The 21,834-nt window shown below is 38.0% G+C and overlaps 1 protein-coding gene across 2 annotated transcripts in view; it reads left to right on the forward strand.

Moving 5' to 3' along the window:
* RYK (receptor-like tyrosine kinase) overlaps positions 1-16,286 on the forward strand; it is a 92,708-nt gene extending 76,422 nt beyond the window's left edge. The window contains exons 14-15 of one of the 2 annotated variants that reach the window (XM_025377400.1): positions 14,028-14,164; positions 15,145-16,264. In XM_025377400.1, the coding sequence (XP_025233185.1) occupies positions 14,028-14,164; positions 15,145-15,256 (249 nt within the window). In that variant the 3' untranslated portion in view covers positions 15,257-16,264. Of the gene's footprint in view, positions 1-14,027; positions 14,165-15,144 lie in introns of both variants that reach the window. The other variant, XM_025377401.1, reaches the window with a different exon arrangement.
* The last annotated feature ends 5,548 nt before the right edge of the window (positions 16,287-21,834 follow it).

A 21,834-nucleotide genomic window follows, 5' to 3' on the forward strand; every position in this document is an offset into this window, starting at 1 on the left:
TGGGATTACAGATGTGAGCCACCATGCCCGGTGACAGGAGCACTATTAACACTAGGAGGGAGGCTGTGGTATCCCAGTTTTAAAGGTGAGGATTTTGAGACTCAGAGAGGTTACAGTAATTTCATTATTTTTTTTTTCTTATTTAAGAGACAGACCAAATCGTTTCCAGATCATAAAGGTGTTTTCTTTTTTTCAGATGACCTCTTCTAAGTGTTATGGCCCGTAAAATTTGTAATTCCCCACGTCATCCTCGTCCTTTTGTCAAGTTTCTGGGTGGTTTTGCCCACTTAGCCAGACCATAGTTGGGTCCTTTGTACTTAGTGATGCATAGTTTCAGAAGCCACGTTCACTTGTGGATGTTTTAGAGCCATTTAATATTTCTGTCACTTGATTTCTTAGTCTTATTTGGAAGACTAAGCATAATTTATTTTCCTGTCTCTTGCCTGTTAGACTTTATTATTGTTGCAGAATATTTAGGGATTAGGTAGAACTTCTGCTTATAGGGTCCCACCTATGTTCACTCAGTGATAATCAGTTTGTGTTACATGTAAAGTCCTGTAGAATAATTTGCTTCTAAGCTTCAACTGTAAGAATTGGGCTTACTGTATCATTGTATTTTGTGTCTCTATATTTTATAATTTAGGGATACTCTTTTGCTTCAAAGTCTGTATGTTTTAAGGATTAATCTTTAAATCGTGTATTACTGTATGCTAATTAATTATATTAATTGGTATATACTCATTTCCTCGGTGTATGAGTTTTCTGTGGCTGCTGTAACAAATTACTACAACCTTGTTGGCTTTAAATAATAGAAGTATAGTCTCTCATGGTTCACTTCTGAGGCCAAATGTCTGAAATCAAGGTGTAGTCAGGGCTGGGCTCCCTCCAGAGCCTCTAGTGGAGAAGCAGTCCTTTCTTTCAGCTCCTGGTGGCTGTTGGCATTCTTTGGCTTGTGATTCCATCTCTCTGTTCCAAGTTCATACCATCTTCTTCACATATGTCTTTCAAACTCTCTCTGCCTATGATTTAGAACCCACCTACATAATCCAGAATAAACTTTTCCTCTCAAGGTCCTTAATCACATTTTGTCATATAAGGTAATTACAAGTTTTGGGGATTAGGACATGGACATATCTTTGGGGCTACCATTCAGTTCACTGGAGTCAATAATTGAAATGATCTAAGATTTCTTTACTGAACGACTTATGGAGAGGAGCTGTGACCCAGACCCAGATTTTCTGATTAAAAATCCTTAAAATAAGAATAATTTGAGAAAGGGGAAAAATCCTTTCATTAACTCTAACTACTAAGTAAATTTTTTTTCTCCTTTCTGGAAACTATGTTTTATTTGATATTGATATGGTTTGGCTATGTCCCCACCCAAAATCTCATCTTGAATTGTAATTCCCATAGTCCCCACATGTCAAGGGTGGGACCAAGGGTGGAGATCATTGGATCATGGCGGGGGCGGGTTCCCCCATGCTGTTAGAGTCTCACGAGATCTGATGGTTTTATAAGCATCAGACATTTCCCCTGCTTGCACTCACTCCATCCTGCCACCCTGTGAGGAAGGTACCTGCTTCTCCTTTTCCTTCCGTCACGATTGTAAATTTCCTGAGGCCTCCCCAGTAATGCAGAAATAAGTCAATTAAACCTCTTTCCTTTATAAATTACCCAGTCTTGGGTATTTCTTCATAGCAGTGTGAGAAGGGACTAATACAGATATATTGCTCCATTTACATACGAAGTATTTTGATAAAATGTGTTCACTTAATGTAAATGCAATTTACTTACACAAATTTTAAACTTTTTTTTTTTTTTTTTTTTGAGACGGAGTCTCGCTCTGTCACCAGACTGGAGTGCAGTGGCGCGATTGCAGCTCACTGCAACCTCCACCTCCTCGGTTCAAGCGATTCTCCTGCCTCAGCCTCCTGAGTAACTGGGACTGTAGGCGTGCACCACCATGCCCAGCTAATTTTGTTAACAAGGTCTTTAATTGTATGTATCTTCAAAATACTTTGTTTTAACTCAAGATAAACTATTCTCAGTTTATCTGACACTTGTGAGATGAACAAAGTAAATATGAATGATTATGAGAAGGGATGTGATCTGCTTCACACAGCAGTCTCAGAAGCTAACACTGAATGACGACAACCTGTTTCATGTTGTCCGCAGCCTCTCCTAGCCAGAGAGGCATGGGGCATGGTGGGCCAGGATGAGGAAAATAAAACCAGACTCTTGGACACTGAATCCCAGGGTTCAGCTTGTAGAGCAGTGGGGTACTAATCCTGGTCTGTTTTTCCAGAGCTTTGATGATAAAGAAAAAATGTCTCTCTAGCATGAATGTCTAGAAGTTAAACATACCAAGTAAAGCAGTACAAATATGCAGAGCAGCTTAGATACTTTTAATGGCTATCTAATGAGAACCTGGGCTTTTTTTTAGGGAGAGAAGGGTTACATTTTTGGTTTTGATTTTGATTTTTTTCAAATGACATATGAAAGGAAAGCTGAGTTTGATTTTGGACCAATGCACAGCTGCTGTACTAAATGACAGGAAGGACTAGTTCTACCCTTTGATAAGGTTTTTGGTTTTAGAGTTGCCAAATCTTTATTCAGAAATTTTGAATTGTATCTGGAACTGTTTACTAGCTCTACATTAAGCAAAGCTATTTTCATGGAGTGGGAAGGGGGGCAGGCAGGAGGAATCGGTTTGGCTTTGGTTGTAGAACGTAATTTTAAAACATAATGTCAGTTGAATTAGAGCAGCGTGGTTCTCAAATTTACTCCTTTAGTGAAAGCTCACATCTAAACATTTTTAAATGTAGAAAAGTAAAAGAAACTTTTCTTAGTGTTTACATTGAAAATTTTATTCCATAGTTGATTTAAAAGGTGGATTCACTTGTCTCTTTGGGATGTTAATTTTTTTATTTCCAGTGGTTGATTTAAAATTTTTGTTACTTATTGAAATATAGTATAGTTGCCACTGCTGAAATGAGATGGCAGTTGTGGTGGTGAACCAAAACTAGTTCGATGGGCAGAAAATGGAAGATAATTCTTAGATTATAATCTCTAAGTATTTCGTGTAATTTGAAGAGGTTGGAAATTTTTTTATTATTCTCTTAGAAAAAGGAGCATTGATAGCTTGTATTTCAAAGGGGTATGCAAGATGATGAATAGTGCTATTTGCTTGCACAGTGGAGGCCCCCAAAATATATATTACTTTTTTTTTCCTTAGATACAGGGTCTCACTCTGTTGCCCAGGTGAGAGTGCAGTGGTGCAGTCATAGCTCAGTGTAGCCTTGTACTCCTGGGCTCAAGTGATCTTCCTGCCTCAGCCTCCTGAGTAGCTAGGACTACCAGTGTGTGCCACCACACCTGGCTAATTCTTTTATTTTTTGTGGAGATGGAGGCTTGCTGTGTTGCCCAGGCAGATCTTGTACCCCTAGGCTCAAGCGATCCTCCTGCCTTGACCTCTCAAAGCACTGAGATTACAGGTGTGAGCCACTGCACCCAGCCTGTATTACTTAATTTAATGTATATATGTGTAGGTATACCATTGTATAATTAAGTGATGATAGGAGTTTTTTTGGTAATATTTATGATCAAATATTTTGCAGGACCTACAGAGTGAAAATTAAGTTAGATAATATACTTTCAACAAATGAGGGTATAGCTAATAATAAATCTCCAAGCAAGATGCTCCTAGAGTGTTGAGTCTCTTCAGCTGGATATTAACTGGCAAAGTTCATGTTGAAGATACATGGCATGGTTTGGTTAAGCAGAACATTTCAAATTATATCAGAAATAGTTATTTTTATGGTTATGACATTTTGCAGGAGTTCACATATTTTATGTAAGAATCTGCCATCATCAGAATGCAGTTATACCAAATAGTTGCTTGTTCATGTGGCAGCTTTATTTTTAAATATCACCATTAACTTAATGGTGATCAGCTTCACAAGAGAGTTACTTTAGTTATTTAGTTAGTTAGTTATTACAGACAAAGTTTATTATTCATTATCCTCCTCCTCTGCCTCTTCCTCCTCGTCATCTTTGCCTTTTTCTTCCACCTTTGTCCAGACAACTTTAGCAGGACCCTTTGTGCCATCAAACTTTCCTTTAGACTTGCAGTTAGCAACATCCTTCTCATACTTCTCCTTCAGCTTTGTTGCCTTTGTGATGCAAAGCTGCTTTTCAGTGTCACTTAAATTACTCTACCTCTCACCTAGCTTTTTTGCCACATCTCCAACAGAGATGCCAGGGTCTGAATTCTTGGGGCGGAATTCTGTACAGAGCAGGAAGAATCTGGACAGTGACCTTTTGGGGACATTGAGGTCCTTTTTGTTTTTTATTTTTTTGTTTTGCCTCCCTTAGATGGTCCATAATCCTTCATTTCTGAATCATAGCATATTTAATCCGCTTTTGCCATTTCATCAGATTTAGACTTCTCTTTCCCAGACACTGTCTTCCACTTCTCAGTGCACTTTTTGGTCAATTTTGCAAAATTGACAGGGATATCTGGGTTTTTCTTCTTAGGTTCTCTGCATGCCTGCACAGAGAAGGCACAAGCAAACATCTTGCCTTTTGGTTTTCTGGAGTAGATTTTAGCCACCCTGACTCAATTGTTCACAAGTCTGGGCAGCACAGGGCATGACACGTAGCTTAGCGATTCCCCAGCCTCACGCTAGCTGCCTCTGCAAGAGGCACCTCAACAGGAGAATTACTTTAACATCATAACTACTTTCAGTGTGTTTTGGCATAAACTTACTTGAAATAGCTGTGTGACCCAAATTTTCTGAGCTATACTTAGCATGTGATGTTAAAATATCCTTTGATTTGCATTTAACGTGATTAACTCCTAGAAAATGCTCACATTTTTCTTTTTTAGATTATTATAAATTTGTTTCCATATATATATGTGTGTGTGTATACAATCCTACACACACATATGTGTGTATTGCCTTTGCTTTAGATAATTGGAATTGAAAGGACTAGGAACACCCTTCTGTTTTCCATGACTATGATGTGACTGTTCATGTAAAAATCCTGCCTTTTAGTTTTTTGGGATTGAATTTTTTTTAATTCTTAAAATATTTTAAAGTGCACATGTTGAAGATTGCTTTTTAACATTTGGGTTGGAAATACATACAGTCATTATGTTCTGTTACCACTTTTTCTTTATGGGTGAAGTTGGGGGCTTAAAAGTTACATTTAATATTCTATTTTTGGACACTTCCACCAGAGTCTATACACATGTGAAATACATATTTTTAGATGTAAATGTAGCACCCAACAAATGATACTGCTGCCTTGGAGGGAACATTTTCTCTGTCCTTTAAGACATCCTTAATATTTTTGCATTTCTTTATAATTAAAAATTCTACATAATTTATTTAGAAATACATTAATGTTTTCCATCATAAAAATAATACATTGCATCTCTAGATTGTATTTTCAGAATTTCTACTGAAAGGATTCAATATTTCAGTATGTCCAGATTCTTATGTTAACATCAACTTTTAACTATTGAGCTTAAGAACTATGCACATCAAGATTTGACTAGTTATAAATGTCTAATATTATTCTAAGATATGATATCATTGTAGGCATTCTTAAGAATTTCTGGATATTGTTTTTATTGTGTTTTCATCAGATGTGGATACCTCCATAAATTTTTTTATGTGACTTTCTTTTCCTTTTTTTGAAAATAGAGCTCTTGATTTACATGTTCTTTGAATTATTTAGCTAACTATAGTAGCTAACGTAATTCTGCTCTTAAGAACTACTTTCTATTAGGAGATTACTAAATGTAATCAGGAGTCCGCAGTTATGAATTTCTTTCTTACTGGTTTTCTTGTCTTTATAGTATTACATTGTGTTTAAGAAGCATTTTCTTAAGAAAAACAAGTCAAGGAAATAACTTCCATGCCAAATATTGTCAGCATGGTTTATGGCAATGAAGAGATCCTTTTAAAGGTATTTGAACAGTTTTTAGGGGATAGGACACATCAAAATGTGTTGCTTGTGCCTTTACATTTGAATGTTAATGATTACCTAGAAAATAAAGGGAAATCTGAAGTTATCCAGAGACTGCATCTGCAGCACATTGCTACGTATGACTCTTTAACTTCCTATTTGCCCAGTGCTGTGGAGGAAGCCCAGTGCTTGTTGTATCCTGAGCAGACCTGAGCGGGAGAGTCTGACATTTATAATATACCCATGAAGAGTAGTCTGCTGAACTACTGTGGTATCAAAGAGAAAGCTAGAGTTATGGAGGATGCTTATTGTTTTTTAAAGTATAGAAAACTTTATTCATTATTAATTTTAGAGTAAGGCATAGATTCCTAATATTTGTTTCCTTTATAGTTGCTGATTTTATATACAATAATCTTGGAACAATTATTTAAGTATTAAGTTCACATTAAGAGGAATAAATATTAAAGACAGGAAAAATCTAGAGGTGCAAGGATTATTTCAGACTTAAAGAAATAAAAATTTTAAATTTAATATTAACGTTAAGATATTGTTTAGTTTTATTTAATGGTATTGTTTTATTCATCCTAATATTTCCTTAGAATGAGGAATAAATGGATTTACTTTAGGAAGAGTTGCTGTATTTTCAGAGGTGAGCACTTGCTGTCCTGTGATCAAATAGTTGACCTAGGTATGTTTTCTGTCGTTGGCTCTCCCTCAGGATAATTTACCGATAAAATCTTGTAAACAACTCTTTACATTCCTTTAAAGAGACTTGTTCTTATTCTGTTTAATATTCCCTTCAGATAGCCCCAGTGTTCTGATGGAGTAATGTCTGTGCATCTGATGCAGTGGCAAAAAGTGCCATAAATAACAGATGCGTGTAATGGCCTGGTTAGCATCCAGTGTTGGCTCCGTGCATCTGATGCAGTGGCAAAAAGTGCCATAAATAACAGATGCGTGTAATGGCCTGGTTAGCATCCAGTGTTGGCTCCTCTGTCTTTCCTAATCACAGATCGTAGGGCAGGTTCATAGCAGAAGTAGTCACTTTTCAATCATGTGTAACACTCTGCTTAAAGATCGCTGATGTTTGAAGTTGAGTTGGTGTCTTAGTGTATTGGGGCCACTATACCAAACTGCCGTAGACTGGATAACTTAAATAACAAACACTGAATTCTCATAATTCTAGAGTCTAGGAAAGTCCAAAATTAAGGTGCTAGCAGGTTCAGTGTCTGTTGAGAGCCTCTTTCCTGGTTCGTAAATGTCTATCCTCTCTTTGGGTCCTCATGTGGCATAAACAGTGAGGGAGCTCTCTGGTGGTCTCTTATTTATAAGAGTACCAATCCCATTTATGAGGGCTGCACTCTCATGACCTGACCATCTCCCAAAGGCCCCAACTCCTAATACCGTTACTTGGGGGTTAAGGTTTCAGCATATGAATGCTGGCAGGGACACAGACATTCAGTCCACCACATTCTGCCACTGGCCTTCCAAAATGTATGTCATTCTCACATGCAAAATACATTCATTCCATCCCAACAGCCCTAAAAGTCTTAACTTATTCTAGCATCAGCTCTAACGTCTTAAGTCCAAAGTGTCATTTAAATATCATCTAAATCCGGTATGGATGAACCTCAAGGTACAGTTTATGCTGAGGCAAATTCTTCTCTAGCTCTGAACTATAAAAGCAAACAAGTTATGTGCTCCAAAAATACAGTGGTGGGACAAGTAGTGGGTAGACATACTCATTCCAAAGGGAAGAAATAGGAAAGAAGAAAGGATGAATGCATCTAAAATAAGTTGAAAACCTAACCGAACAAACAATATTAAACCTTAGGACTCAAGAATAATTCTCTTTGGCTTAGTACTCTGCTTTTCAGGCCTCTTGGGGTGGGAACATCATCTCTCAGCTAGGTGGGAAGGCACCTCAGTGGCTCTTTGCCAGCGCCCCACCCCAGAGGCACTGAGATCCTTTTTTGGCACTTGGGACACACCAGACCTGAAGAGGCATCTAAGAGGAGGCATGTCCCTCTGGACATCTGCTCTAGACCTGGTAAAGGGCATCTACAGAAAAACCTATAGCTAACATATTTAGTGGTGAAAGGCTGAATTCTTTTTATTTAATATCAGGAACAAGACAAGGTTGCCCACTATTATCATTTCTGTTACTCAGCACTGTCCTTGAGGTTATAGCCAGTGCACTAAGGGAAGAAAAGAGTGGATAGAAAAAAGTAACTATTTGCAGAATAGTATGATCATTTATGTAGAACATTCAGTATGATATACAAAAACGCTACTAAAACTAATAAGTGAGTTTAGAAAGATTGCAAGATCAATGTACAAAAATAAATTGTATTTTTAAACACTTAATGAAAAATAAGAAATTAAAGTTTTAAGAAAGTTTATAAGAACATCAAAAATATGAAGTTTTCAGGAATAAATCTGACAAAAGTGAAAGAGCTGCACAATACATTGCTGAGAGAAATTAAAGAATACATACACAATAGGAGAGGTACACCGTTTTTGCCTTGGTCAGAAAACTCAATATTAAGATAGTCTCTCCAAGTTTGAAAGATATTATCAACATTATTAGTCATTCATTAGGGAAATGCAAAATTAAACCACAGTGAGATACTGTTGGTTTGGCTAAAATTGAAAAGTCTGACCATACCAAATATTGACAAGGATATGAAAGAACAAGAGCTCTTTTACACTGCTGGCAGGAATGTAAAATGGGATAGTCACTTTGGAAAACAGTTTAGCAATTTCTTAAAATTGATATATATGTACCATATTCAGTCATTTTGCTCTTAGAGAGATGAAAACGTGTTCTTACCAACACTGTACACAGATGTTCATGGCAGCCTTATTTTTAATAGCTAAGTCTGAACATAATTCAAATGCTTATCAACAGGCAAACTGGTAAACTGCAGTATTCCTATAATGAGCTATACTACTAAATAAAAAGGAATGAACTGTTGGTACATGCTGCATCATGGATGAATCTCAGAATGATTATTCTGAGTAAAAGAAGCTAGGAAAACAGTATACAGCTTGAATAATTCTATTTATATAATTCTAGAAAATGCCAACTATATAGTGACAGAAAGCAGATTAGTGGGTACTTGGGGATGGTAGTGCTGGTGGTAGGGAGGGATGAAGGGAAAGGATCAAAACAGAATCTTTCGGAGTTGATAGCTATGCTCCTTACCTTGGTTGTGGCAGTGGTTTCAGGAGTGTTTATGTGTGTCAGAACTTACCCAGTTGAATACTTTATGTGCAGTTTCTTGTGTGTCAGCTGTACTACAATAAAAATAAATGAAAACTGTCGTCACTGTCTGATCACTGCTGCTAACATATCTAAGACTACTTGCTAAATTTGCCCATTCTTAAGACCTGCCAAGGACTTTTGTTTAAAGTGATGTGATCCAGGCCTGTCATGGTGGCTGATGCCTATAGTTCCAGCACTTTGGGAGGCCACAGCGGGTGGATCACTTGAAACCTGGAGTTTGAGACCAGCCTGGCCAACATGGTGAAACCCGATTTCTGCTAAAAATACAAATAAATAATTAAATAATGTGATCCAGGCTTCAGAATTATTGAGATAGGACTGGGGAACTGTACTTTTTAGCAAGCACCCCAGATAATTCTTCTCCTTCTAATAAAACACTTAACCCAGATTTATTTAATTGTACTTCGGTAATCTGCAGCCATGTCTTCATATGAGAAAGAGATATAAGGTTTCTAATATGAACAGAAAGGCCTAGCCATGGAACACCTGATGATACTTCCACTGTGGTCAGATAAGATAATTTACAATTGAATGGAATTATTTTCTTTTCAGTTTATAGTTCACTGAAGTGAGCCTTGCATTGTAAGTTCCTGAAGTAATGACTGGAAATGTCTTAACTCAGTAGCCCCATCTTTAGTTAATGCTGCACTAAAAGAAAAAAGGAATTTTACTTATATAGTTTTTGACAAGTCATATTCATATATGTTTTAGTGGAAAAACCATTTTACATCTTATATATGGAAGCTATAAAATAACACATGTTCTGGGGAGAGGAATAAGATGAATAGAATAACACTGTAATTCTCTAAATGTTCTTTAGCCACGGCCTTTCATAAAACTCTGGAAAGAACAGCATGACCTTCTTATTGCCCCCTTTCCACCGACGTCAAACAGAAGGAAATTATAGAATAAGTCTGTCTAAATTTTAAATGGTTCAGTTATCAGAAGACTTTAGAGCAAGTTTTCCACAAATCATCTCTGTGCCATTTTGTCTTGATTATTTTTTTAAGGGTTGGTTTGCCAACATGTAATTAATCACTTTTGTTAGTTTTTAAGGAAACGAAACGGCATTGTTCCCTTTGGCTTAACTGTTCTTTTCGATGGCGTCTTTTAGTGTTATAGTTGTAATATGAAAACCTTAGGTAAATGTTAGGCAGTAATAATGTGAACAAAACAGTGGGAAGGGAGTAATTTTTAAAAGCTTATATATATTGCTGCTGTGATACTTACATTCAACTCCAGATCTCAAATACCACCAACATTACTATCAAAGTCCCTTATAGTCAGAAGGTGTTATAATGTCAGTGGATGGGGTTATTCCCTGTGTACAAAGGGTCAAGATGCACTTGTCACCAATTCCCATCGTTTCTTCTTCCAAAATCTAGTTTGAATGGATCATTTCATCTCAGGAGGAAGGGATGGGAGCACCCTTCCGACCAGTTTCATTTCTTTGGGCTCTGTTCCATCTGTGCAGGGAACTACCTTCTCTATGGAAATTGGATAAGATTTTAAAAACAAAGCACTGCATTTACTAATGACTGTCAGTATTAAGATTTCATATAGATCTTGTTACTTCTCAGAAAAAAGTTTCATATAGAGTAAGGTTTTAAAGATAGGCAAATAACTAGATGTGAGCAGGCACCGTCCTTTAACTTCTATTAATTCGAAATCATTTTTCCATTTTTAAGCAGAATAGAATGTCCCAGTAGGTGTAAGGGAAATTTTAGTAGCCGCCAAGACTCTGTGGAGATTTTGAAACTATACACAATTTAGGGTAATGCTGCCGTCAAAGTGATTGAGATATACTCCTTCCTCTGTGTTCTGAAAGTTTATGTAGGATGGGGTGTGTAATGAATGGGTTGAATTGTGTCCTGCCTCTCCGCCAAAAAAAAAAAAAAAATCGGTTGCAGTCCTAATCCCTAGTACCTCAGAACGTGACCTTATTTGGAAATAGGGTCATTGCAGATGTAACATTAAGATGAGGTCATACTCAAATTAGGATGAGCTCTAATCCCCCCTAAGACAAGACACACACACACGAGGAGAAAATGTCATGTGAAGATAGAGGCAGGGACTGCAGGGCTGCAGCTGCAAACCAAGGCACACCAGGGGCTGCCGGCAACCACAGGAAGCTGGGAATAGGCAAGGGAAGATTCCCCCTCCAGGTTTCCAGGGAAGCACAGCCCCGCTGACACATGGATTTGGACTTACAGCTCTCAGAGCAGTGGGACAATAAATTTCTGTTGTTTAAGCTACTCGTTTGTGGTATGTTATTATGGTAGCCCTAGGAAACTAATACAGATTTGTATTTTCTTTCAAGTTTGATAGAATTCACCAAACAATGTTGAGTTTTCTTTGTGGAAAAGTTTTGAATTGTGAATTCAGTATCTTTAATAGATGTAGGGCTATATAGATGTTCTGTTTATTCCTGTGTGTTTTGGTAATTTGTATTTTAAGAAATTCGTTTATTTCATTTAAGTTACTGAATTTATTGGCATAAAATTGGATTGTTCATAGTATTTTTTGATGTCCTAAAGGATGGTGTTCCCTCCTTTATTTCTGGTATTTAAAATTTTTTGTTGTTGTTCAGTCTAACACAGTGGTTCTTAACTGGGACAATTTTGCTCTGGTTAAGGGCATTTGTCTGTGCCAAGGGACGTTTGGCTATGTCTGGAGGCATTTTGGGTTGTCACAGCTTGGAGGATGTGCTACTATCATCTAATGGCTAAGCCCAGGGAGAATGCTACACATCCTGCAACGCACAGGACAGCTACTCACAGCAAAGAATCCTCCAGCCCACGATATCAGTAGTGCTGAGGTTAAAAAACCTACTCTAGGCTTTACAATGTAAACCTTCTATTTTCCAAAAATATTATATCATTTCATGTTTAATAGAGTGTTTCCATTCATCCCCTTCCAGTCTTCAAACTGTTTGTGGGCATACCTTTTACTTCTCTGTATATTATTAACCCCACAATATATTGTTGGCTGTTTTTCCTTTAAATAGTCTCTCAAGGAAATTTTAACATAAGAGAATATGTTCAGTTGTTATTAATTTATTTTCAACACTCTATATTCTTTGTGTTGACTCAGATTTCCATGTGGTATATTTTCTTTCCACATGAAGAACTGCTTTCATACATCTTACAGGTCTGCTGGAAACATAGTCTCTCTGCTTTTATTTGTCTGAAAAACTGTATTTTGTCTTCATTGTTGAAGTATATTTTGGTTCTATATAGAACTTTCTATGACAGTTTTAAATTTTTTCTTTTTCTTTCTTTGAGACAGAGTCTCACTTTGTTGCCCAGGCAGGAGCGCAGTGGTGCAATCTCGGCTCACCACAACCTCCGCCTTCTGGGTTTAAGCAATTCTTCTGCCTCAGCCTCCTGAGTAGCGGGGATTACAGCCATGTGCCACCACGCCCAGATAATTTTGTATTTTTAGTAGAGATGGGGTTTCTCCATGTTGGTCATGGCTGGTCTCGAACTCCTGACCTCAGGTGATCCTCCCAAAGTGCTGGGATTACAGGTGTGAGCCACCGTGCCTGGCCCTAAAATATTTTAAAATATGTCATTTCATTGTTTTCTTGTTTGCATAGATTCTGGGGGAAAAATGCAGCTGTTGTTCACTATTATAAGGCTTTTTAAAAAATCTGTGTATTTTACAAAGTATTTTGGGATTTTGTTACTATTGAAAAATAATAACCTAAAATTTAATACATCATGCTTAGATTTTATAAATAGACTTGTATTTGACTCGTGTTTGGTATTTTTCTTTTTTCCTTTTCTTTTTTTCACGTTTTTCTCTTTTACTCATTAAAATACGTATTTTGGGGCAAGCTATTTCTCTGAGCCTCAGTTTTCTCGCCTGTAAAATTGAGCTACCAATGATTCTCACAGGTTTGTTGAGGAAATTAAATGTATTGAACAATGCAGAATGCCTCGAACTTGTAGGTACTCATAAACCTGATACTACAGTACACAGGTATCCCCCTCCTCATCCAAGTTCAGTTGTTCTGACCTCAGGGTTCACACTTGGCAGCAGATCAGTGGATGTACTAGATCTGAGTCCTTCCCAGCCACGTGGCGGCAGCTCTGTGTAGACATGTTGCCTGTCCCCTGCCCCCTGCACGCTCTCCAGGAGCTGAGTACAGCCAGGAAGTGGCCAAAATGGGGAGCTCCAAACAGACCATGAGTGGACACTGTTGGCACTGTTTACTGTTCCTGTTCCTTTCTGTAGTTTACATGTTGAATTTAAATAAATCTGATCGCTTACTCAAGCAAGGTTGGAAGTTATTTTAATCCTTTAATTTAAAACTTTACCTACAGTAAAAATCCATGCCTTCTTATATTTCCCTCATTTGCATATTTCACTGAGGATGCTCTTCCCTTTAATTAGACTAAAATTCCGTTCATTTTCCACTTCTCAATCATGCAGACTAGCTATAGTATTTACAGTTACAAATTCTCATATTAGAAGAATCTTAGACATAATTCATAATACATAACTTGTAATCAGCAGTAAACTATTACTTCCAATGGATCTAATTACTTAGAATTTATAATATTAATATTGGATGCACTCTTTTTTATCTTAGCAAGGGAAACTAACTGTGTATGATAGACTTCTTTTTGTAAATAACATTTCACTTTTCCGAAGCATGAGTGGAGCTGCTGTTTTTTGTACTGTAGCTGGCTGTGGGCACTGGCCCCCTGACCGTTGTTTTAAATGTCCCCTCATTGTGCTCCTGCTCCTTTCCTAGTGGGCCTTTGGAGTGACGCTGTGGGAACTCATGACTCTGGGCCAGACGCCCTACGTGGACATTGACCCCTTCGAGATGGCCGCATACCTGAAAGATGGTTACCGAATAGCCCAGCCAATCAACTGTCCTGATGAATTGTGAGTTTTTTTTTTTGAGCTTGAAGGCATGAGTTTTATTCCATTTACTATATTGGAATAAAGGAAAAAGAGCAGGTTTCCATATTCACATAGAGCCTTCCCTTTTAAGAATAACGACTCTTTGGATTTAAATTAGACTCTTATAAAGAATCACAAAGTCAGGGAGATTCATTCACTCTTTCATGCATTTGATATTAGAATGCCTTGCATTTTATTTTATAGTGCATAATCTAAGCACTATAAATTAGTCTGAGAGGGTGTACTAAGAAAATTGAATACTATGTCAGTTATTCTATACAGAGTGAGTACCTGACTTTTGTAGTAATAAAGTAATTATAAAGGACATAGTAGTTATAAAACCTTTCTCATTGTCATTTTGCCTTGCCAGTTAGTATCAGCTGATACAGGGAAGATGATCTGGACTAGTAAGCAAAATAGTTGCTTTCTGTTTCCTGCTTCTATCACGTAGCTTATCTTGCCATGTAATGAGGATGGGATAAACAGGAGGCTCTTCAGGGTGATTGATTGTACAGATGAGTATGTTCTCAGTTCCAGAACTCCCTGAAGTTTCTGCACCACGACAAAGTGGCAGCTTTTGTACTGATTTTACTCTAGATCCAGGGTTCATAGAACTTAGATAAAACTTTCTCTTCCTCCAAGTTCTTTTTCTTAATTTAACTACAGGAAAACACAGGTTGTTCTTTTTTGATTGTACTTTAGGTTTTTATATGAACTCTCTGTATTTGCTGAAATATTTTGATATGCTGTCATGAAGAATTGAAATTCACACATGTAATCCAAATAATTTCTTTTAGCTTCTTTCTAGAGCTGCCAACAGATAGTAAAATGAATCCATTTTTAATATATCATCCTCTCGATACCCACCTTTAGACAGGCAGCATAACTGGCATCAAACTGACCGAAAGTTTAGGAATACTGTATCCTTACTAGTCCAAATTTTCATTTTTGTCACTCTGCAGATTTGCTGTGATGGCCTGTTGCTGGGCCTTAGATCCGGAGGAGAGGCCCAAGTTTCAGCAGCTGGTACAGTGCCTAACAGAGTTTCACGCAGCCCTGGGGGCCTACGTCTGACTCTTCTCTCCCAATCCCACAGCATCAGGAGGAAGGTTCCTGTCGCGGCTCTCTTGAAGCCTGTCATGGATGCTTCATATCTAACACAGCGCCAACAGAAGCACATTCATCTTCCAGAACACCGTGCCTTAGGAATGCTTTAGAATCTGAACTTTTTAAGACAGACTTAATAATGTGGCATATTTTCTAGATAATCACTTTTATTAGGTTGAACTGAAAGGGTTTTTGTAAATTTTTTGGCCAAAATTTTTTAAAACATAGTTACTTTGGACTAGGGGTACATTCTTACAAAATAAATAAACAGTTTTTAAAATTGTTTAGACACAGATATTTGGAATTAGCTATCTTAGTGCCAACTGCTTTTTATTTTTTTACTTATCAAGGTGATGTAAGTGACTCACCTTTAAAGTTTTTTTAACGTTATTTTTCGTCACTACTCTGGGAAATGGTTTGTCTTCAAAATGCAGTGCTTTTCTTAGGAAAGGAAAAACAGCATTAAAAGATACCTGGTTTGCCTTGTACAAGAAAAGGCAGTATTACAGGAAGAAAATTTAAAGAAAAGCTAGAGGAAAAAAAGCGATTTTTTTTTAATACTTACTAGAAGCAAACTGCCCTTGCATGGAAAACTGTTTATATTTTTCAGTGAAAAGGAATTCTGCTTTCGTATTTTTTGGGAAAGCAGGAACTGAGTTCATTACATCTTTAATTTGGCAGAAATTGGCCTTTCTGTGAACCAGAAGTGGTTTGGGGCAGATCTGTAGTAAACAATGGTGATTTTATTTATTTTTACTCTCTGGAAAAGGAGATAATACCATTCCAGAAAGTGAACTCATATTTCTAAGGTTAAGATTCCCTTTTATTGCACCTAGAATAGTGCTATGCACAGAGTGGGTGCTTGAGTTGTTGTCATTCTTTTTTTTAAAAAAAAAAAAATGTAAACTGGTAAATTTTGTGCTTATCTTCAAGGCTGGCTTAAGTATAAAATTGTTTTTTTAAACACTTGAAAAATTAAAGGATTTGTTTTATATTATGACAGTATTGAAATTATTTTTCATAATGAATGATTGGTTATTGCGTCTGGTCAGTCTTTGAACATTCAACAGCTGGACATATGTGTTTTATTTCATGATGTTTCAGTGAAGTTCCAAAGCCCTAACACAGTTACAGCTGGCTCAGTCTCCAGGTTCTAGTATAAAGTTGGAATTAATGTTATAAGGAAGTATTAAAACACTGAAACATTTCTCCAGAACCAGCAAGTAAGGGGTATGTATGTATTTATGCTCAGTTTTAGTTGGCCTAAAGCAGAGTTGAATGGGCCTCCTAAATAGCTAGGCCTGCAGGTACTGCCACTGCTTCCATCTTCACAGATATATGAGGGAGAATGTGCAGCAGTTGGAGGCTTTCGCTGTTTTTAAACCAGCTTTATGAATCAGCAACACACCTGGAAAGATAGCTCACACAGTGCCTGGTTTTCCACAAGTAAGCTCAGGGCATGATTTTCTGTGTACATTTGTTAACAGTTCTTTGGTTTTATAAATACTCATATGAAGCCAGTCCCTGGAGGACTGTTTTTTAAAAAGTCCCTTTGAACCATTTGTAAATTATATTTTCATTCATAACCTGCATTCTTAGAAGGCATTCAGTCAACATTTATAGCACTTACTGTGTATTTTCCACATGGAGTGGTTTAGCTCGAGCGTCCCTTCCAGTATTCAGGGCAGTCTTATTTTGTGTTCAAGTGAGTGCATTGTTTAAAAATCACAGTTTATTAACATGTACATGATCTATTTTAAAAAAATAAGTACTGACACTTGACTTCTATCCCCAATTAACAGATAGTAAGAAATGTCCTCAGTTTGGTGGATGGTGTGTTGCTTGTAACCTTATCTTTTTGTGTTTGTGAGCACTTTTATTTTATGTGTGTATTTTTATTGTAGATTTTTCTTGAGCTACTTGGAGTCTTTGACATGGGAAGGGAAGAGCAGTTATAAGATTTCTCTGACTCATCTTCTTCCAGTAATTTTGTTGTAGATTGTGAATGTTACTGAAGTTTTACATTTTACTGATTTTGCAGAAAATATAATTTTTATGGAAAAGAAGCAAATTGACAAAGCACTGTTGTGGTATTATAAGCTGGCTCTGGTGACCTAGAAGTGCATTCTGTTCTGTTCTTTCTTGTAATCCTCCTGTTGTAAGAATTTTTTTTTTTTTTTGATAGAAGGAGGATTAGGTTGGTTGCTCATTCAGTGTGTATTTATTGAGTGCCCACTGTATCCTGACTGTTGGGATAATGCAGGGAACAAGATAGATGAGGTTCTTCCCTTTCTAGATTTTGCATTCTAGTTAGGAAAAGCAGGTAATGAACATAAATAAGATTTTGGTAAGTGCTATGATGGAAATAATAGAGTGATATTAGAGAGTGTAACTTTAAATGTCATAATTAGCCAAGCTTCTCTAAGCAGGTGGCATTTGAATTGTGATCTGAATGGCAAGAAGCAGCCAGCCATGAGAACACAGAGGCAGAAGGCACATAATTGCAGAAGCCTTAAAGCAGAAGCAAGCTGGCCTCTAATCTCAGCCCTTCCCATTCATTCTCTAGCTGCTGCTGTTAGAAAAAGAGAAAGGTAGCTAGCGTGGCTAGAATGTAGTTAGTGAGGGGAGTGGTACAAAGAAACAGGTCTTTGTAAACTGTGGTATACATTTATATTTTTTGCTGAATACAATGGGAATTCATTTGAGGATTTTTCAAATAAGTAGCAATATGATCTGATTTGTCATTCTGAAAAGGTTGTGCCAGCTCCTCTGTGAAGACTGGATTGTGAGAATTCAAAGGAAGAAGTAACGAGACCCTTTAAGAAGCCATTGGGTAGTTCAGGAAAGTAAAGATAGTGGTTTGGACCCTTTGAGCAGTGAGGACATACAGAGAGAAGGGGTAGATTGGAGATACGTTTTGAAGATACACCAGGACCTGGATCCATTGGATGTTGACGGTGGGTTGAAGAAGGAAAACAGGGAGGTCAGGAATGACTAATTGGTTTGGGGCTTGAGCATCTGCTTTTATGGCCAAGCTATATACTGAGATGGGGAAAAGTCTAGGAGAAACTGGATTTTGCATTGGCCAGATAAATCCATAATTTGGTGTAGACTGCGTTTGAGATGCCAGTTGATCATCTGTATGGAGATTTTTGATTGACAGATTGAGAGTCTGCAGCTCAGGGAAGGTCTCATTGAACATATGAATGTAGGCGTATAGCATATAGACTATTTTTAAAGCCATGGTACTGGATGGAGTTGCTAGGGAGAGAGTGTATAGATGGAGAGGAGATCCTAGGACTGAGTCTTGAGCACTCTAACCTTCAGTTCCATCTAGTGAAGGAAGAAGAGATAACAAAGACTGAGAAGCCACTGTGATTGATAAAAGCAACGACAAAAAAGTGAAAATGAGGTGTTGCAGGAGCCCAAGTAAGGTCGTGTTTCAAAATGGAGACGCCTCCATCAGATTTGGCAATATGGAGTTAACTGGCAGGAGCATGGGGACTGGAGCAAGTCGAGTGTATACACAGGTGGGTATGTAAAGGCCTACTATAGTCAGCCCTGCTGTGAAGGGAAATGGAGCAATAACTAGAGGAGATGAAAGGGGGGTTTTGGGAGAAGAGGGACAGGAGTGTTTTCCAGATGAAGGTACAGTGCCAGAAAATGTTTCACGGGCTCATGGGAATGATCCAGTAGAGGGAGAAAAATCCTCTGGGGTATGGGCCACTGCTCTTCCTTGCCATTTGGTCCACAAGCATGAAAGACTTTCACTCTGGTCTCGAGCCCTTTTGTTGTGTAAGGGTTGTGTGTTTACTGGGGGAGAAATGTGAGGGAGGTAAGGTAAGGGAGGTGGTACACAAAACTCTCACTGTCCCATTACCCAACAGCCTGCCTCTGTTGAGGGGCTTTCCTGGGACTTCAGACTAGCACCCTCATTGTGCTTGCAGCTGTCATGTTTCCTCGTCCAGATTGCCCCATAGCTGCTTCCCTGGCCTTGGCCTTGAGCCCCTCTAGCCAGCAACTGCCCAGGTAACACTTTCTAAAACTGAGCTGCTGTCCCTGCTTGGAGCCTTCAGAGTAGACTTCAGACCTAGGCGGAGTATCCACTCAGCTCTGCCATTTCTCCTGCTCCCCACTTCGGGCCTGAGTGCATCCCGCCGCTCCGCATGCTCCTTCCCCTTCTCCGAGAATGACGTGCTCCCCGCACCCCCCACACCCCCCACACCCCCCGCTGCCGGGGCCCAGGGACCAAGAAGGTGCCTCTCACACCTTACTGCTCTCCACCCGGCTTCATGGTTCCTTTTCAGCCTTTTTCCCTGGGTTTGAACTTTAACAAAGGTAAGATGGAGGTTTATTTTTCACCGCTTGGCTGTGAGTTCCTTGAGGATAGGAACTTGTGTTTTACTCAGATCTGAATCTCCATTGCTTTAGTGGTGTGCTCAGTACATGGTAGGGGTGAATATTTAATGAATGAACGAGTGAAGATACCTATATTTTGCACAGGAGAGCAATTAGGCTTAAACCGAAAGGAAGTCTTCTAATTTCTTAAAAGCATTGTCTCATATTTGAAGAGTTCAAGTTTGATGCAACATAAACTGATAAAGTTTGAAATAGAAAGAGACAGGTTGGTAGGAAAGACCATCTGTATCCTATCCCCAAACTGGCTTAAGTCCACTCCCACTGCCCCCAGCTACCACCTTTTTACTTCATTCTACCTGCTTTTTCTTTGGTCACCGGAATAATAAGCCTGATGTAAATTCTGTTTCATACTCCCACAGGTCAACTTTTTTTGGAGTTTGACAATAATTATTCCAAGTCAAATAATTCATTGATTTTAATGGAAGATTGTTTTCCAGGTGTTATTCTTCCATGCGCCTCATCCCCAACTCATACAGTAGAAAAGAGATGATTTAATTTAGGGGTCTAGAACATAAAAATGTAAATACTTGCTTGTTAAATTAATAATTTTTTTCTACCTTCATTTTTGCCTATAATATTTCAAGATAATATTGGACTTAATTCTCTGGGACACACAAACATCCTGCATAAGTATATTGACAACATACATTTTATATGTAAGTGAACCGTATGGGTGAGCCTCTGCTTTCTCCCTGACAGCACTGTTCTTTAAGAAATTAAGGCTAACTAGGTCTATAGGGTTTAATGGGAGATGTCTCTTAACTTTTCAAAGACCAGATGTTCTTGTTATACTGGTAAAAACTTAAAAAAAAAGAGGGATTGATGATGATCAACGTTATTCTCTTTGAACAAATACATCGTTTTGTTCATACTTGGTTTCTCAGTCTTTCAACACTAAAGCATATTTTAATGATTTGTCTTTAGAAGGGTGAGCACTCCTCTGGGGATATATTACAACTGGGGAAAAAAATAGTTTGAAAATAACTGTTTACCCTTAAAGAGGTTAACTCTATGGTGCCTTAAGTTTACATTTGCGATAAACTTTTTTTACATCTTTCTGAGTCTTTTTTTTTTTGCTTTTTGCCTTCTTGGTTCTGAGAATAAGCATAGGCTGCTATTAGATAGGTTTGTATCATTAGGGATAGCATTTAGCTGCAAATAATGGAAAAATTCAACCATAATCACTTAACCAAATGCAGGTCTATTTTTCTCCCATAACAGCTCCAGAGAGAGAGAAACCAAGGCTAATGCAGTGATCCTAGGGTGTCATCCATTGCCAGTCTCCTCCTGTTTCGCTGCTCTGCCATCTGTAGCATGCTGTGGCTCTTAGGGACCCCAGGGGCCTAGAGCTTGCTCCAGATAGGAAGATGAGCAAGGGCAAAAAACAAGAGGCATAAGTTAGTTAGCTGAGTCCTTTTTGTGAGGAAACTACTAACTTCCTGTAGTATGCGTCCACCAGCAACTTAATATCCTGAACACACGTGAGCACTCCATGTAGCAGGTATGCCAGGAAATTAGATTTTGTTCTTTTTTGAAAACAGCTTTATTGAGATGTAATTCTAGTATCACCCATTTAAAGTGTATAATTCTCAGTGATTTTTAGTGTAGTCACAGAGTTGTATAATCATTACCACAATCTAATTCATTTTTATTACCCTAAAAAGAAACCCCATGCCCGTTAGCAGTCACTCCCAGTTCCACTCTCACCCTCAGCCCTAGGCAACCACGAATCTACTTTTTGTCTGTATAGATTTGCCTGTTCTGGACCATTCATATAAATGGAATCACACAACGTGGTCTTTTTTGTTTGGCTTATTTCATTTAACATAGGATTTTCAAGATTCCTTCATGTTGTATCTTGTATCGGTACTTCATTCTTTTTTTTACTGACAAATATTCCATTGTATGGATATAAATCATTCAACAGTTGATGCACATTGGAGGAAATTGAGTTTTGAGTTGGCCATGTTCTCGTTGTGAACAAAATTGGGCTTCTGTTGGTAAGGAAGGGGGCGATGGCTCTTGGTGAACAGCTAGCAGTGTCTGCCCCTCTGCAGAAATGTGCTGGTATCTGGCTTCCTTCAGCAATATATTTAATGCTTCAAAAGTTCTGTCAGAGAAAGTAC

The sequence above is a fragment of the Theropithecus gelada genome, chromosome 2 (assembly GCF_003255815.1).
Source record: "Theropithecus gelada isolate Dixy chromosome 2, Tgel_1.0, whole genome shotgun sequence".
Classification (NCBI taxonomy): domain Eukaryota; kingdom Metazoa; phylum Chordata; class Mammalia; order Primates; family Cercopithecidae; genus Theropithecus; species Theropithecus gelada.